At 46.0% G+C, this 17815-nt stretch overlaps 1 protein-coding gene across 1 annotated transcript; it reads right to left on the reverse strand.

Annotated features, from left to right (window-relative positions):
- On the reverse strand, positions 1-15634 carry LOC144726307 (potassium voltage-gated channel subfamily B member 1-like). The gene is made up of 2 exons (XM_078604901.1): positions 14892-15634; positions 1-4033 (listed from the first exon to the last, which is right to left on the reverse strand). Exons 1-2 carry the CDS (start codon positions 15516-15518, stop codon positions 2243-2245), a joined length of 2418 nt encoding a protein of 805 aa, XP_078461027.1. The 5' UTR covers positions 15519-15634; the 3' UTR covers positions 1-2242.
- Positions 15635-17815: the final 2181 nt, after the last annotated feature.

The following is a 17815-nucleotide window of genomic DNA, read 5'->3' on the forward strand; positions in this document are numbered from 1 at the left end:
TTGTGTACACGTATGTATGCGAATGTTGAACTTCTTTCACACACCGTGCTTATTGGAGGTGCGGGAGAAGGACAACAAACCAAACAGAAAAAGCCGTTCTAAAGAAATTAGTTCACAATCTAGATGTTTTGTTTTTAAAACACGTACGGCTCGCTTTGTCAGCCCACTGCTGGATGCTCGTGATCGTTGGTTCACCATACCTCACCATGCTGGTCAACATGGGTTGATGATGACGGAAAGCATAGACATGGAAACTTTAATAGAGTACAATAGACTTTACTGCACTGCCGTCTGACAGCAGATATTATGGATAACTCGACATCTCTCAACTGCCGAACAGATGAAAACAATGAAGGATAAGGGATGAATTCAGATGAAACGTTAATTGAGGTGAAGGAGCAGTGATTAGCACGCTGCTCCATGAAACCAGATACCCGAGTTCGATTTACAGTCATGGCTAACATCAGTGACGAAGTGATACCTGAAGAAGTGCTCGGCTTCTCCACCTTCACCGACTCACACTGAACGACACATTGTAGGGAGGCCTTCATTCACCATTCGATTGACACGGGACTGAATAAATATTTATATATTTTGTTGCGCAAGTAATTGAGAACTCGGAACGAACACCAGAAGACAATGTGACCATCAATCATCAGAGTTAAGCGAGCCTGCGGCTGTCAAATGAAGATTATACAAGAACGCACACACCGTGGCAACAAGACAAAACTCATCACGTGCTGAGGAGCCATGGCAAGGTCAAACTTAGGGATATCACCTGAGGTACAAAAACAAACCCAGAAGATAATGTGAAGAAGAAAAAATAATGATAATAGGACAATACCGGGACAGGGGATAACTACATGTAAATGCATTGTCTTGAGCAGTTTATTCTTGCTATTATTATTAATGCAACTAACAAAAAACGGGACTCGTATCGTCCCAGGAAGACTGACATACATCAATGGGAAGCAGCTACCTCAACGAGAGGACGATCCTGTGAAAACCAGGGCAGGTGGCAACCGTCATAAAACCTGCCTCGAAGTTGCTGTGAGAATTACCTCAATGCCAAATAGGTATTTGGCCACGAGCCTGGTGAAAACGCTATTGATTTTGCGAGGCTGGCCGGCGGCTGCTTGCTAATGCCATGCTTGATTATCTTTGTAAGTACCCAATTCTATTGTGGGCCTCCAGGCCATTTGCATTTTGGTGGTGTAAACCGAATTGATCTTGTCAATGCATTTCCCACCTTGTGTTTAAACAGATTAAGCCATCTGAAACAATTTAATGCTAGATGCATTTCATTCATCCGTTTTTTTATCTCATACGGGTGTCAGTAGATCAAACTTGAACTTTAAACACATTTAATAAGTGACCCATTGCTCATTCGGTCCCTCGGCCAATGGCCTAAAATTGTTCTTAACGGTCCCACCCAGGGTGGCAAATGCAAACGATGTTTTCCTTGAACGATTTTACTTATAGATAACAAATATTTAATGATAGCATAACGCCGTTAAAGAAGGGTACCCCATTGTATATTTGATAGAGAATATACTTTTGGGGGTGGGGGGACGTGACAGGAAACATTCACTGAATATGAAAATAAATAGGAAGAGTGTTTATAAAACAGAGAGTATACGCGCTAAGCTTTCTGCCCATGGATACTGACAGCATTTGCCACCCCAGTGGTACTGACAAATCCCCATGGCTCATGGCCTAATTACAACCAGGGGACACATAGAATGCAATACAATCATTGGCTTATTATTTTTTTAAACCAAGCAGGTCCTCTCCATCCTATTTTCACTCATTATTATTATTATTTTGATATATATGTATATACTGTACTGTATATAGTAAAGGAATGTCTTTTTGGGCAGTGTACACCCGAAGGTCGTGCATTATTTCATTATTCTTGCAAGTGTAAACAAATTGTCCAGAAGTCAGCTTGACATTATAACTCTCACAATGCATACTTATAGGTGAGATTTTTTTTAGAAACTTCCAGATGCAAGCATGACACCATGCGATTGCTATAAATATAAACACGTTTAATTCAGTGTTCGTATACAATCGGTACCACTGTGCAAGCTCTGCACGGATTCTCATAAAGTGAACATTCAACTTGTACCTACTTGGTCTATAAACCATCCTCTTGGAACTAAGGGTGCTTTATTTGCAAGCCGTGGAGCTTATTTTTTTTTAGCATAACTGGTATTTACTGAACAACTAAACAAAAAGCCTACGCAAATCTGGAAGTAGCACTTATGTCGGCCGCCTCTTGCAAATCTTGGCAACCATTTTGTTGAAAGTCGCCATCTTGAAATTCTACACAGGAACTTTTTAATTCACCTGAAGGGCTTGCGTCTATGGGCTTCCCAGATAAGCCGGCACCATCGGTCACCCTCTCTGCTGCCCTCAAGCCCGAGACACCGTCTGAATCTTGCCTGCTCAATTTCACCGACGGCAAGCCGTGTTCGGCAAAGTTCACCTTTCCAAAATCCTGACACTCTGCCCAGCTGCTCCGCTGGGGCCTGCCATCGCACGAGAATACCTCTTGCACCACCTGACCCTGCGGGTAACTTGCAGGCCTTAGTGCAGCCCCCCTCCGCCCCTCTCTCTTTGTAAACTCGATCACTCGTGGCTTGGCCACATCTGCGCCAACCACGAGTCTGTCTGCAGAGAACTTCTCCGCACTGCCCCACTTGTCTCCGTTCACTTCTTTACTTTTCGCCTCTTCATTGTCGCCACCAGAGAGACCACGCCCGTCGCTGTTCCCTTCATCGTGCCTAACTCTCACTCCATCGCAGTTCGCCGCAATATTTGGCACATCTACTCTGTCTGGCCCAAAGCCTTCATTGACCTCACCGGTTGTAGGTGGAGAGGCATTAAATGCTTCCAGTCTCCCTGGATCCAGCACGAGTGGCTTATTTCTTGAGCGCCCGACCAAGGGTTGCATCTCTTGCGGTTTATCCTCCAGCGTCTGCGCTTCGTGGTCAGGCGAATCCTTGGACGACATCTCCTTGTACAAGCTCACCAGCTTCTGCACGTCCAGGTGGTGCGGAGATCTGGAGACCTCTGCTTTGGACGACGCGACGTCCGAAGCCACACCCTTGGAGGTCTTCCACCGGCTCGGAGAGAAGTAGTTCAGCTCGTCGACGCTCACTCTCTCCTTGCAGCCGAGGTTCTTGGTGTCCTTCTCCACAACGACCACCGTCTCCAGCTCGGCGTTTCTCACAAAGGCCTCCTTGGTGTTCATCGAGACGATGCTGCCGTTGCGCTTGGCCCTCTCGAGTGCCTCGCGCCGCTTCACCGCCTTCTCCTGCCGCTTCTGCTCCTTGTAGAACTCGCTGAAGTTGTTCACAATAATAGGGATGGGCAGCGCAATAACGAGCACGCCCGCAATGCAGCACAGCCCGCCGATGATTTTGCCCAGTAATGTCATTGGGTAGATGTCGCCATAGCCCACAGTGGTCATGGTGATGGTCGCCCACCAGAAGGACGCCGGGATGCTATGGAACTTGGTATCCGGCTCGTCCTTCTCGGCGAAGAAGACGAGGCTGGAGAAGATCATGATCCCCATGGCGAGGAAGAGGATGAGGAGGCCCAGCTCGTTATAGCTCCTCCTGAGCGTGAAGCCCAGCGACTGCAGGCCCGTGGAGTGACGAGCCAGCTTGAGGATCCTCAAAATGCGCATGATGCGGAAGATCTGCACGACGCGCCGCACGTTCTGGAACTGCGAGACACCACGGCTCGATTCGGTGAGGAAGATGGTGATGTAGTATGGCAAGATGGCCATGAGGTCGATGACGTTGAGGGCGCCTTTGAAGAACTTCCACTTGTTGGGCGCCGACATGAAGCGCAGCAGGTACTCCATGGTGAACCAGGCGATGCACACGGCCTCCACCTGTGCCAGCTTCGGGTTGTCGACGATGTGCGAGAACTCGTCCTTGTGCTGCAGATCGGGCAGCGTGTTGAGAGACAGCGCAATGGTGGAGAGCACGATAAACAAGATGGACACAATGGCCATCCCCTGGGAAGGGAGTAGACGGAGGGACGTTCAGAGGAGGATGGGGATGAGATAAAGGAGGAGAGCGATAGGAAGGGTTTAAGTGGCGGGAGGGTGAAAGGTGCTTGAGAGTGAGTGTGGGGGCAGGGTGGTGAGGATGCAAGAAAAGGGGTAGGAGATGCAGGGTGGCAGGGAAACAAGAGAGGCAGAGAAATATCATCAAATATGCATTGAAATACAGACACACTGACGTACAGAGACAGAGAGATAACGGAAGAGAGACGTTGCTGTAAAGAGGCTTTCAGGTATACTAAATAAACAAGGATGAAATTCAAAACGTTAACACAGTTTAATTTGAGACTGGAACTACGCAAAAAAATGTATCAATGATCTCTTTCCGATTATTGAATTGCTAATTTTCTGTGAGCTGTGAATATTTTAAGGCAACAATCTTTCTTTTACACATCAACATGTTTGATGAAAACGACTTATTATTTCACCTCACCCATCCTTCTCAGATACATCAGAAAGAATATGAATTGTTGTTATGTGTCCCATGGCCCATAACTACTGACATCCCATCACTCCTCACAGCCTCTGTGGGTTATAACCATTCACTTCCCACCTCCCCGCCAGTGATTCAATAGTCATACTACGGTTGCGGTCCAATTGGCCTAATGTAGCGGCCTCTAGTAGCTGCAGAGGGTCTTATTATTAATGCCAGAATAAAGGTGCATGCTGAAAAAGCACAAGTTTCACACGACAAAGTAATGTTTGTTGCTTGAAACTTAAGGTTTTCCAGCCTGCACTCTTATTCGGTTACGATTATGGGATTATTACGACATTTATGGATGTGATTAGCATTTGCATTAGTATTGCTGATGATAGTGTTCTGATGAGTCTTAATTCTGACAAACCAGTCTATCACAGTTGTCGATCGCTGCTTTGCTGCTGCTATTAGTCGGTCACATTTGCTCATATTTATTGCGGGTGGCCTAAGACGAGAAGACCACAATGCACTTCTTCAGGCTGCGTGTGCTCTTTGCGCACGCCTACGTCCTTGTTGAAGCCGGTAAGCGTGAATATCAGTGGCGTGAGCGCAGTTGGTGAAACGGAAGCCAGTCATAATCTATTTTCCCCAGGTTATCGCTAAAGTGGCTTCTGAGGACAAGGTCGTCCTTTAAGATGATACTAATGCCTGAGCAGGTCATGAAAATGTCACCTGGGTGAGACAGATTGTAAAGCATCGGCCGGAGGGATTAGTATAATAACAAGTTGTAAGATACTTTACTTTTTGGACAGCCCACAGTCTTGAAACTACAAATATGCCAGCCAGTCACTCGCATATATACAAATAACATGTATATATTTTGAACTTTCTTTCGCATCGTACATATCCAACCGTGTTAATTGGAGGTGTGGAGGAAGGGCAACAAACTAAACACAAAAAGCAGTTCTAAAAACATGAGTTTTCAATCTACATTTAAAAGTGGATAGCTCCAGTGGCTTCCTAATATCGGAAGGAAGGGCATTCTAGATGGCCACAAGAAGAGCATCTGAAAGCATGCAATGCAGTGACCATCTTTGTTCGATGGCCAGCCAAAGACGAGTGTGTGTGCATACAACATTTCACCGACGGCGTTCTTCGGCTGCACGGGGAATCACAAACACATGATGTTCTAAACGTATGTGTAAATGCAGTGGCTGGGCATGGCATTGCGAGCCCTTTTTGCTTGACACAAGGATTTATTTGAGAGCTTATCGAGCTTGCGATCAATGGCTCATTACTGTCGCCATATAAACGTAAGAGGACGTCTATGATATATATACTGTAGCGTATAATAATGTTAAAATGTATTTGCAAAGGAAACGCATAATGACTCCGGAATGCATCGGACGACACTGCCCCCTACTGTCCACAATGCTTGCTAAACGCATGGTAGTCCGTCCATTCTAAGCACTTTCCAGGCTCAACCCCGCTTAGTATCCCTCCTCGAAACGGTATAAGTGGCATTTCCCGCACCTCAGATTAGCACGGTTGGCTAGGCACGGTGCGAAAGAAGTTCAACATACATACGATATACAGTATATACATACAAGAGGTTCAACATACACACATTGCTTTCAGAGTGGAGACAGAGGTTGGGGAAGACGAAGGAGATTTCCCAATACACACAGAGGGAACACCACATGGGGGAAGGTGCGTTCACCCTCTGGGTCGATGGAGGAAGTGCTAACCCCACCGAGGGGAGGCACAAACTCCAATTGTGATTTCGACCAGATTCCAACGCTCCTCGGAAATGATGATGATGACGATGATAATAAACTCAACGGGACACAGTAGTGCGAGCGGGCCTGGAAGGAGAGTTAGAGCAAATGATGCGTGCGAAAAAAAACGGTGATTTATAGACAGAAAGGGACTGTGGACTCATTGAGCGCTGCTGTCTGAAGTAATTTGGGCACATTTTCTTCTCTCAGGTCGGTGGTCTGACACAAGGCCGTGCGTGTTGTACGCGTTCATTGCTTCTAACTATCCAATGTAATTTATCTTTTTGGAAATGAGTTTAGGAATAAAGGGCACTCCAAACCGCTCTTGCTCAGCTCATTAAATGAATCGAGATCCCGTTTTACGTTCAATGGTTGCTCTTTAGATAATTATGTCCCTCCAGTGCATGATTTCCTTCAATACATTGGCTTTTTGTCACCAATGTTATAATTCATAACAGATTTTTTTTGGGTTAGGTCGCTTCAGTAACACGTCTGTATCATACACCCTCCTCCACCCGACGCAGCCTATTAGTAATGTTGTCACGTGATGAACAAAGTTGCCAATTCGTTCCTGCCTCAGCACCACCAGTGTGCTGGACAGCGATTCACAAGAGAAACGCCTCCCTGCCTCGCTTCATAGGTGTTTCAATAATTTCCTGAAGTTAAAATGACAATTGGTCGTGATAATGACTGTGTGCTCAGTGAATGTGGGATGGCTAAATATTTTCTATCTTTATATCTTCGGGACAAATTTTTGGCAGTTTAAAAAATTATGAAAAAATAACAATAAATTTTACCATTTCTAGCAAAAAGGTCCCATATATATACACGGCAAAACGGTCCCATAGATAGAAGTGAACGACCCGAGCTACAAGTGTGCTGATACTTGCATTGCTTTTGTGCTGTTCACCTTCTAGCGTACTCTGGTCTAACACTCGTGAGACAAGGCCATAAAGAAGGCTGTCTCTGGTATAGGAAAATCAATTTCAAAGACAATGCCATATATTATCAGAGCATGTCTGTTTGCATCTTTTGCAACAAGTACCGTTTGTGGTTAACACAGACTTGATGCCTTGCAAAGGGTATCTATTTGGCGTTTGATCATCTTAACACCTCCTGTTTTATTGCCAGATAGGCTAAAACCTATTCTTATTTTCTCTCTCGTTATGTTTACGCTGTCATGTCAAGCCTTTGTAGACTATGAAAAGGCGTTTCACCCCCTATGGAAAATTGATTTAGTCATCCGCGCTGTCAAAAAACGAGGCCTAAATAAATAAATAAAATTTTATTATAACAAAACGTCCACTGGAAAAGAACTGAAGAGATACGCTGGGGACGGCCAACCCCGTTCCCAGAAACATAGAAGAGGTTTTTTTTTCCCTTCGCAAAATGTACGCGTAGCAATGTAAACAATACACTGTATACAGAAAACAGAGCATGTATTAAAGACCCAACGAGTAGTTACGTCATCTATTAAGTGGCCAATAATAAATGCTTCGCAGTTACTTTAATACAGTGCGTGCACGTACAAAACACGATTACGCTAAAATGGAATGTATTTTAAGCATAAGTAAAGCACGTGTGTGTTTTCAGTTACATTAGCCCCGTGTAATTAAATTGGAATTTGCAGTCCGTTGCCAATCCAGTGCTGGATGAAGGCATGTCCATGCCGTGTCAGTCATGGGGGGCTGCTGTTTGACCGTACTTCACCACACCGGTAGAGTGCGTGATGACGAAACCGGGGGGGGGAAGGGGTCAGGACGGCTTCATACATCAATCGCCTGCGCTATATTAGCCGTGGCCGGGAAATAAACTCAGGTTGCTAGCTTCAGAGTACACTAACCACTGTGCTCTCCCCCCACCACCGTATAACCGATAGCCATCATGATGAGATAACACTTCCTTTGAATGTCACAAATGAAAACGCGACAAACATATTTCCGTTTGCAGAAGACTCACAGAAGCTTGATACACTGCGGAGCTCCCGGATGGCGTTTCTCATGGAGCTCTCGCCACTGCTCACGTGACCCCGGGTGACCCCTTGGCCGCAATGCAAAGTAATAATAAGAATGTGAGAGCAGCTCTGGCCCATTAAACATTAATCGGCTATATTACAAGCCTCTGAATTATTGAACCGTCAATTATGTTTAACGTCCACACATTTTTTTTATTTTTTTTTGACCAGAGCCACTTGGATATGTGTACGCAACAAAACGTAGCACTTTAAAGAGACCATTTAATCTTTTGATGATGGTGCACTTTCACCGAGGCATCTTAAACGGCTTTACACAGATGACTCGGGATTGGTAATTTAGCCCACGGAAAATGGGGGAACATGCCATTAGCAGGAGCTCAACAATTATTTCCAAAGAGGATCATTAGCGCGCCGCTTAGTGTCAAATGCGGACCAAGTGGCATCATTCTTTTCCTCTTCCAAAAGTCACAAAGTATTGGAATTTCCACTGGCACATCCGAGCTTAGCCAGTGGGTGCGGGGGCCTCTCACGGTACAGGTGACTATTTGCTGTTCTGAGCCAGAACCAAACCATGATAGGCTGGCCTCACAAGACCGTTGAACCTGGCTCAGGGACCAAGCAGGATTATGGACGCGTTCAGTTGCGTTTGAGGTCAGCCAGTATACCAGGAGGACGGACACGGCTACACTCTCGGCTCATTCATTGTGCGTGATGTTAGCGGCATGCCTTGGCGTCTAATGTAGGAAACCTAAATGAACTAAAACGAAACTATTTTTTTTTATTTTAACAGGTAAGGCCCACTGAGCTATACAGCTCTTTTTCAAAAGCGACCTGGCCACACATGACAACTCAACGAAGTGGCTTAACCTCATGTGGAAATGTATACTTTAAACGCATGTTTATTCTAAATGTGGAGGGGGGAAATTGGAGGACCCGGAGAGAGAGAGAACACGCAAACCCAAATATAGAGGCATCATCAAGGTCGGAATCGAACCCACGTGGCGGTGCCTCCTCAGCCGCACGCGTGGGTTGGCTTAGCACGGCCCCGGCGTGGCTCAGTTGTACAGTGGAAGAGAGGTGAATGTGGGCGATGTCGCGCAGCTGTCTCGTGATTTCCCTGCCAGCGGAGCTATCTTCAACAAGGTGGATTGCGCACGTCACTAACGTCTATTACACGAGGACAGGTGAAACTTCGTCAGGCTTGCCTTCTGGTTCGATTTTAAGGATGTCTTGTGGCACCTGCTGATTCATACGTTGGCAATGAGTCACTTTTTTTGACAAACGGCAATCTTGGGAGTAAGTAAGTTGTAAGAATAAAGAGTTGCAGGAATGGAAGGCGGAATGTTTCATCAAGTGCTAAACATGTCCAAGTGGATCAGACATATTATTATGCCTTTTCTCAACGATGATATCTGAGAGAATTAAAGAGCAATGAAGATTAGTAAGTAACCAAAGCAAGCCATATATGATGAATGGGATATCAAACGCCATATCTTGCCATCATTATTATGATCATCATCATCATCATCATTTCCCACTGTCTACTGCTAGATACACGTTATTTGTAAGAATAATATATATTATCCACAAAACATAATTATTGTGTGGTGGCATCATAATCCACATCTATAAGCTGCATACAGTTGCAATGAGGGCTGTGTGCTGGCTTGTTTATCATTTTAATCTGCTTTGAATAAGAAGGGCAATTGCCTGAAACGTCCCCCTGTTATATACAGGGTGGACCAAAAATTCAAGAACACATGGAGTTATTTAATATATTTTAACATCGTCATTAAAACATTGTATTGTTCATAATTGAAGTTGATATTGTATCTATTATCGTTTATATCTATTTTTGTTCTTGCTTTTCAGATGACATTTAAAAATGGAAAAGAAATTGACTCAAGACGAACGAGTTATATTTTTCTTTTTATGCATGCTAAAGAAGGCAGCTTTGTTCTTTAAAAAAAGTCCTAAACTTCAAAAGAGAACTCATGCATGCATTGATGTTAATGGAAGTCCGTTTTAACATTTTTTAAAATAAATAAAATAACCCAATGTGATTTGTTAAAATAAATATAATATCCCTCACGTGTCCTGACTTTTGGGCCACACTGTATGTGTTTCCTTTTAAGGCCACGGCCTTATTGACGAACGTATTTAGTTTAGTAACTGTATAGCTCTTTCATAACACGGTACACGTACGTTTACTCAGACTTCCGTAGATATAAAAAAAAACGTAATATTTTTCTTTTACCAGGTAAGGCCCACTGAGCTATAATATCTCTCTTTCAGAAGCAACCTGGCCACAAATGTGGAAATTTATATCACATACTCAAAGCGCATCTTGATTCTAAACGTGGAGGGAAAAACCGGAGGGCCCGGAGAAAAATGCACGCGACCACAGGGAGTGAGACACGCAAACTCCAAATATATAGCAGGCGTCAGGGTCGGCATCGAACCCACGACCTCCTGTATACCAGGTGAGGTAGTTCACATCTCGCCACCGTGGCACCCCATATAACTGGGTCCATGAACCTCAGCATGGCCCTTGGGTCAGTGACGCGGCCTAGCAGTGGCGTTCGCCGCCTGTTGCAGAGGTCCACGGTTCGAATCCAGTGGCCGCCCTAGTTAATAATCACAGTACTACCGTTTGCTTCTCTGTGGACATTAATGATCCCCTGACATCATTCATATGAGTAGGCCACTGTGTGCCCCCGTGAGGGTCCGAATTTGCCAAATTCGAAAAAATTACACCGCATTTTACTCAGTTGGGATTGTACCCATGGCAATCACCGCGCCCTACTGTGGCAGACTTGTTGTCCTTCCCCCGCACCTCCAACTATCGTGGGTGGCTACGTACGGTGCGAAAGAAGTTCCACATACATACAGACTAATGGCACGGATGACTTGCAATCCTGGTCTCTCGAGGTCTCACCTGGTTTAAACAAACTACACTTAAAACTCTACACAAAACATGTATGTTTACGTAATCAATGGGATGCCTTACGTTGTATATGGGAAACGTGTAAAAACCAACTAAAACTTGAAATCCAAGGCATAATTTGCATTGCACTTGCACTGCGCTGTTGTGTATGGTTACTTGCCACACTTACTGAAACCACAACGATTGCTGATGAAAAGCCAACGTTCTGTCCTGCTCAAGCACTGAGGCGGTGCTCATCTCCTGCTTACAGCCCTGAGCCAGAGGTGCAAATTCCACATTCCTATGGTAGGGGTGTTTCTAACCATAATGGGGTACCTATCGTATGAACTCCCAAAGGACGATTGGGCGAGTCAACCCCTTGACCAGGATTTGAAATCGCAACCTTCGGATCGCGAGCCGCTCGCTCTCGACCGCAGAGCCACCTAACGATTTGGTAGCAATTCCACATTTCTATGGCGGGGCTCAGTGCGCCGCAACAGAACGAACGAGTTGACAAGCGCTCGACAAGTAACCCAGCCGACAATGCGTCGCCGTGCCAGCACGGACACATCCGCACGGAGCTCGATCGTGAAATCTGCGTTGCGTCGAGAAAAACACGCGCGTGTGGACGTTCACTCGCACACAACAAGCTCACAAGGGGGGAGTGGCGGGCGGGGGGCCTTCCTTATGCGAGACAATATGGAATATCACGCGCGCGCACATTCACAGACACGCGAGATTGCCTTCCTCCGTTAATTATTAACGGACAAGCCAGATGTGCTGACAACATTAACAAGGTCAGCCTGTCCGTGGTTGGTTAGGGTGGGGCCACGGCGGGTGGAGGAGGGGGGTGTAGGAAAATGAGTGATATAACTTCAATCCATCCAAGTCGTAGAGAAAAATGTCATCTATATTGCACCTTAATGGGTCTTCGCCTACTGATACGTTAAGCATTAGCGTTCTCTTTGCAAAGGTCTCCCTTTGAAGAGTGATATCCCGCTGACAGATTACATAAGCAGGGCCGCGGGAGAGATGGTGACGGCACGAGGGGGGATTTCATCTAGCAGTAGACAAACCATTCACTGCGTTTTGATTTGAATAGAACTACAATTAATTTGTAGGCATCAAGCGACTCATTTGTTTCTCCAAAACGGAATTGTTTCTCAGCAACGGCTGCTCCTGGCATCGGCTCCTTTGATTTATAGTTTTTTTCACAGCAGCTCCCCCATTATGATTGTGATTGGACGGAATCTGTCACACCGAACTTTCAACTCAAAATGCATTAGCTGCGTCTTCAATACATTTGTATGACAAAATATCAAGGGCATTTACAATTTATATATTTATCCTGTAGAATATATATTTTGGAGAGATTGTAAGACGAAAAAATTCCATCCGATTTGAAAATAAATTTATTTGGAATCCCTCTCAATGGATGATGATGACAGTTTCTGTCAAAGATTACTCTTGCATTTTCTCCAGATGCTCTAGTTTCCTGAAAACATCTTAATATAGAGGACCACAGAGCTGAGGCAAAAGTATTGATGCCGGCTCACCGCCTGGCTGCAACCTTTCCCGCTCGCCTGCGATGCCTCCATCCTCCTCCTCGTTCTCTCTCCCTCTTTGAGAGCGAGCAAATACAGTGCAGTGGCCGCTCGTTACAGGTTGAAATTATCATTAATAAGTACACCCATGTCTCCAGTAGTGTGGCATTGGTTGGCATGGGCCCTGGTGCAAGGAATAACAAACCCACAATTTTGGCTGTTGCCTGATGAGGCTGGTTGTAATTACCGACGAAACGTCACGGCACTCGAATTGTAAATGTTGTCGTGGGTTTACTCTCCACGAGCTGAACTCGTTACTAATTGGCATGTTTTGTTAACGTGACACAACCTCCCTAACCGGCTGTGTCGGGCGGTAGCAGGTTTAACGGCACATTTATATTTTACTGCGATCTAACCCAAAAAAAAATCTATTATCGATAATATTGGCCGCAAGAGCCTATGTGTTAAAATAACATTCCCCCCACCCCTACCCACTCTTGTCCGTGGGACACGGTGCAGCCTTACCGCCTGCACACTCGATTGCTATGCGCTCCTGCATGTCTCCTTGGATTTACATATTCTGGCCGTCACTATGTGACTGTACCCTCATACACCTCGCATATGGTTCTCAATAGAACATGACTTGTCTAATTCATGAAGCGACAATACAGCACTCATTCATGGTGTCACTGGGGATACTGCCATTAAAGAAGAAATCATTCAACTTCCTGGGCCCGAGGCGTCTAAAAATCCTTTTCATATATATGTATGAAAAGGTATACAAACAATCCAGGAGATGGACATACGACGACATACAGCAATTGTTTTTCTTGAATAAATCTCTGAGGACCTTTGAGTGTGATTTTCTTGCATGCGTGTGTTATTTCCAAGAATTCCCAATTTCCTCCCAACAAGCCAAATCACTCATTCATGGAATTAGCCAAGCGTCCCAAATGCAGAGGACTCTCATGAAGAATTCAGTGAGACTCATTGAGACTTCCCTGGATATATAGAGGATATTATTCCTATCATTATAAATACAACGTGGATGTACTGGGACTGTCCCAGCCCAAACCAGGACACTTGGTAGGTTGAGACAAAGAAAATCCCTTTGATATGCGGTCCTATGTGTTGCTTGCGCCTACTGGACAAGTGTGAAAAAAGAGCTTCATAGCTCATCGGATTTCCTCCAGGATAAATAAAGATTCTGATTTGCTCCGCATCCTGGGGAGCTTCTTCAGCAACTCAACTGGGCAGCTCATTTCCTCCCTCGATTGTACCGCATCGCCAGATTACGTTGCTGAATAATAAGTTCCCCGCGCGCGGAGTTAAACGTCAGACATCGTGTTGGAACAACACGCAGGGGACAACCCGAAAACTCATCTGAGAGCCACAGAGCTCTACACGGGAGGAACAAGCAAACTACGGTCATCCTCACAGCGGCTTTTTGCTAACCATCTAATGAAGATGGTCACTGCATCGCGAGCCTTCAGATGCACTTCTGCGGTCGTCCGGAAGGCTCTTACTTCCGACATTAGGAAGCCACTGGGAGATATGCACTTTTGTGTTCAGTTTATTGTCCTTCCCCCGCACCTCCAATTAGCAAGGTTGGCTCCGTACGGTGCGAAATAAGTTCAACAACATACATAACAATATACATACAACATACACCGTTCATGGGACCATTTTTTTGCCAGTATTAAGATAAAAGGGAAGAAAAAGTCTTTATCCTTTCTGTAAATAAAACAGGTGTTACAATGTTCAAACACCAAATAATCTTTCGTACGGCTAATTTAGATGCAGAGCAACAACTACAATTTCACATTCAGGTGGTCAAGCCAGATAACCACGTCAGGAGCAGCGGAGTGTACCGCTGTGATGTCTCCTTCGTATTTGTGGATTGTGCATTGCATCCTTACACGTTGTTAAGGCCTGTTCTGGATGACCACAGTCGCACCATTGGAAAGTTGAAATTTTCCATTCGTGTGTCAGGTATCTGCATCTGCCACGATTTGCGCAGCAGATGCGGTTTAGGGTGGACCACGAGCTTCGTGGAAGACACCAAGCAAGATGCCCGTGACGAGGTCTCACCGAATCTGCATTAACCACACATCTAGCTCGCGGTAAAACACGCGAAAGCAAACCGTCGCTCTGAAAACATTCGCTCACCTTGGCTGCGAGCGAGGAGTTTGGGTTTTCGAGCAGCTCCCAGAGCTTACGCCTCTTGTCGGCGCAGCACGTGCCCTCGAACTCGTCGCCCTCGCGCTCCCGGGCGCTCTCCGCCTCGCGCCGCAGCTCCTCGCTCATCTGCTCCTTCTTCTGGTGGTAGCGCGCCTGGCAGCATGTCTCCAGGTAGATCTCGTCCACGCCCCAGTAGTCGAGCTCCTGGCCGAAGGACAGCGCGCACATCTCCTCGCTCATGTGCAGGCGGCCCGTACGGTAGAAGTTGAGCACCGACGCGAAGGCGCCTGGGTGCCGATCGAAGAAGTATTCGTTGTCGGTGATGCTGTAGTCGTCGCACAGCTCCGAGAGGGCGCCGTGGGTGTTGGTGGCGTGGAGGCGACCCAGCCGGGTACGCGGCAGCCTCTCGAGCGTGCGCCACAGGACCTCGTGGACGAGGCCGCCCACGTTGAGGCGCACGCGACGCGCGGCCGCCTTGGAGCGAGCGATCTCGGCCGGGTCCGGTGGGGCGCCCGGCGACTTTGGGGAGGACCGCGACGAGGTTCCCTTGCGATTCAGGTTCCACAGTTTGAAGTTCTTGGCCGGCGATGCGCCGGCCGACTTGCTGACCTCCATGGCGTCGGAATGGTGTGGGTGGCCGTGATGGACGGTGGAGGTGGTGGGGGGAGGGGGGTAAGATGTTCTACGGGGATCGGGCGGCCTCCAGCGAGGAGCAGAGGACTCGGGATCGCGTCTTCAGAGGGAGTCTGAGAAAGAATAAAAATGGGCGCAACACATCGTTTGTTATGATCGTCAACAACGACGACGCCGTTGTTGTCATTCTCGTTATGAACATGTCCAGCGGCGTAGCTATCCAGCGTGCAGGGGGTGTTGCAACTGTACCGGGGGCGCACAAGTCGCAGGGACTCGGGCACCTGGCTACAAAGAGGGCAGGAATTGTGGACAGGGTGCCGCGCGTGATCATGAATTTCCACTCGGGGCCCATGCCAACCACACTGCACCACTCACCGTATCGCAATCATCTTAGTCAATGGTGATTAAAATGCAACCCCTTCTTCTCGCAGGTGAGGTAAGTTTAGTACATGTCCAGACATTGGGCAGATTCATAACAAGATGTTAAAGTACCTGTAACCCATTACATTCCACAACTGCGCGCCTATTAATATTTAATGATCCAAAAACAATACAATACAAAGGCCCAAACAATGAAATGCTCTGAAATGTAAGGGGATTGAATTCCCCGTACAGCCTTCAGTCAGTGTGAATAGAGAAGTTGTCAGACTCTAAACTCACTCTTTGCATTTCACGTTACGCCAGACAAACGAGAACAATTGTCCACCAGTGATTGTGATCTAATTTCAATTGCGTACGAAGGATTCACATTCAGAGTTTTATAATGCAATTTCTTGCGGCGAAAATACCGTAAATTTTTGTTATTTTATCATATCCCGTTTTTATTTGAAAGTAGTGGCGTTCAGCGTTACAGGGCCAAAAATCACGCCGCACTCAGCCACACAGATTGGCGATGGCTAACGGCACACGCACTCAACAGCAGGCAGCAGAAAGCAACGTCGGGCTTTGGATAACATCTGATAGACGGCGGGCTAATGCGTGTGAGATACAGTATTGTATTTGAATATTTATTTTAAACAAAATCGCAATTTAAACAACGCAACAATAACCACGACGCAGCTTGCACAACTGAGGCTGGGAATGTCCGATTAGGTTTACAGGAGTTTATGAAATTAAAGGCCAAACAGAAAATCAATTAGATTTATTGAGATTAAAAGGGAAGTCAGTGGCGCGCGTGAACATGTCGCAGCTAGAGATGCGGCCTCAGGATGAAACGTGAATTTTAGCCGTGTAGGATTTTGTTTTGTTTATTTAACTCAGCGTCTATATGTCCCAGAGATTGCACAAATGCAAGAAGAAAAACAATTACAAGGAAACTTAATCGCTGCAACGGTTAGATAAGACCGCGAGTGCAGCGCACAGGCTGTGAAAGGTGATGATCCACTTAGGCCAGACTAATGCGGCTGTGAACGCAAGGTTCTCGAAACACCCATTTACGGTTTGTGCGTTGACATGCTTATGTTGAAATTGAATGTGACACCCAGGCACTTTGAAAGAATACATTGGGGGAATGTGTAACCAGAAAGTGCCCAATTAGTAAATTAAGGAGTTCAGCAAAAAAATCCATAGTTCTTGCACTGTATTTCAATGTCCCAGTGTCTTTGTTCTCCGCCTTCACCAACCTGTGTGGTGAAGTATGGTCAAATTCCCACATGGTGTGGGGAGGCCCTCAGTGAGCAGTCCATTGGCAAAAGGACTGTATGCGAACATGTTAGTGGACTTACTTATTTGGTAAATTGCCCAATCGTAAAAATAGGCGATTGTTTGTTGTGATAGCGATGAGTCAAGGAACATTGAAGTTTGTGCTCTCCGGTTGCTGGGTTAAAAGTGAGCAATGTCCTTGCCCAATCCTGGCCAGCCATCTCAAAATTTCAACAAACAACCGTGCTAAATATACGCTGGAAATTAAACATGTCTTTGGCGTTTTGGTTGCGTCGCCTCCATATACGCACAATGACAAGGCCTGAACAGACGAGCGTGGATTCCCAAATGATTTTGGCACCCGCACAACTCCAAAAATTACGCATTGTTCTTTGCAGTTGAGCGCGTTAAAAAATAATTAACACATTAAAACTGCTGGACGTAATTACACCTTTGAGATAATCAACAGTTTTTTGACAAGTCAAAACAAGAAGCACTTCCACCGACGGCGAGGGACAACTGACGAATAAGGAGGAAGACAACTAAAACAGTGCCGAAGATGAGAGAAAGAAATTGAGGCAGAAATATTAGGGAAATGAAGACCACGGAGCGAGTTATGGATATGTATGTGGAACTTC

The sequence above is a fragment of the Lampetra planeri genome, chromosome 23, assembly GCF_965212315.1.
Source record: "Lampetra planeri chromosome 23, kcLamPlan1.2.h2, whole genome shotgun sequence".
Classification (NCBI taxonomy): domain Eukaryota; kingdom Metazoa; phylum Chordata; class Hyperoartia; order Petromyzontiformes; family Petromyzontidae; genus Lampetra; species Lampetra planeri.

Excerpts from the sequence above, each read along its gene's own strand:
- LOC144726307 (XM_078604901.1), bottom strand. The coding sequence starts at position 15,518 with ATGGAGGTCAGCAAGTCGGCCGGCGCATCGCCGGCCAAGAACTTCAAA. Across the intron at positions 4,034-14,891 it reads ACTCCTCGCTCGCAGCCAAG|GGGATGGCCATTGTGTCCAT; the intron begins GTGAGCGAATGT and ends CTCCCTTCCCAG.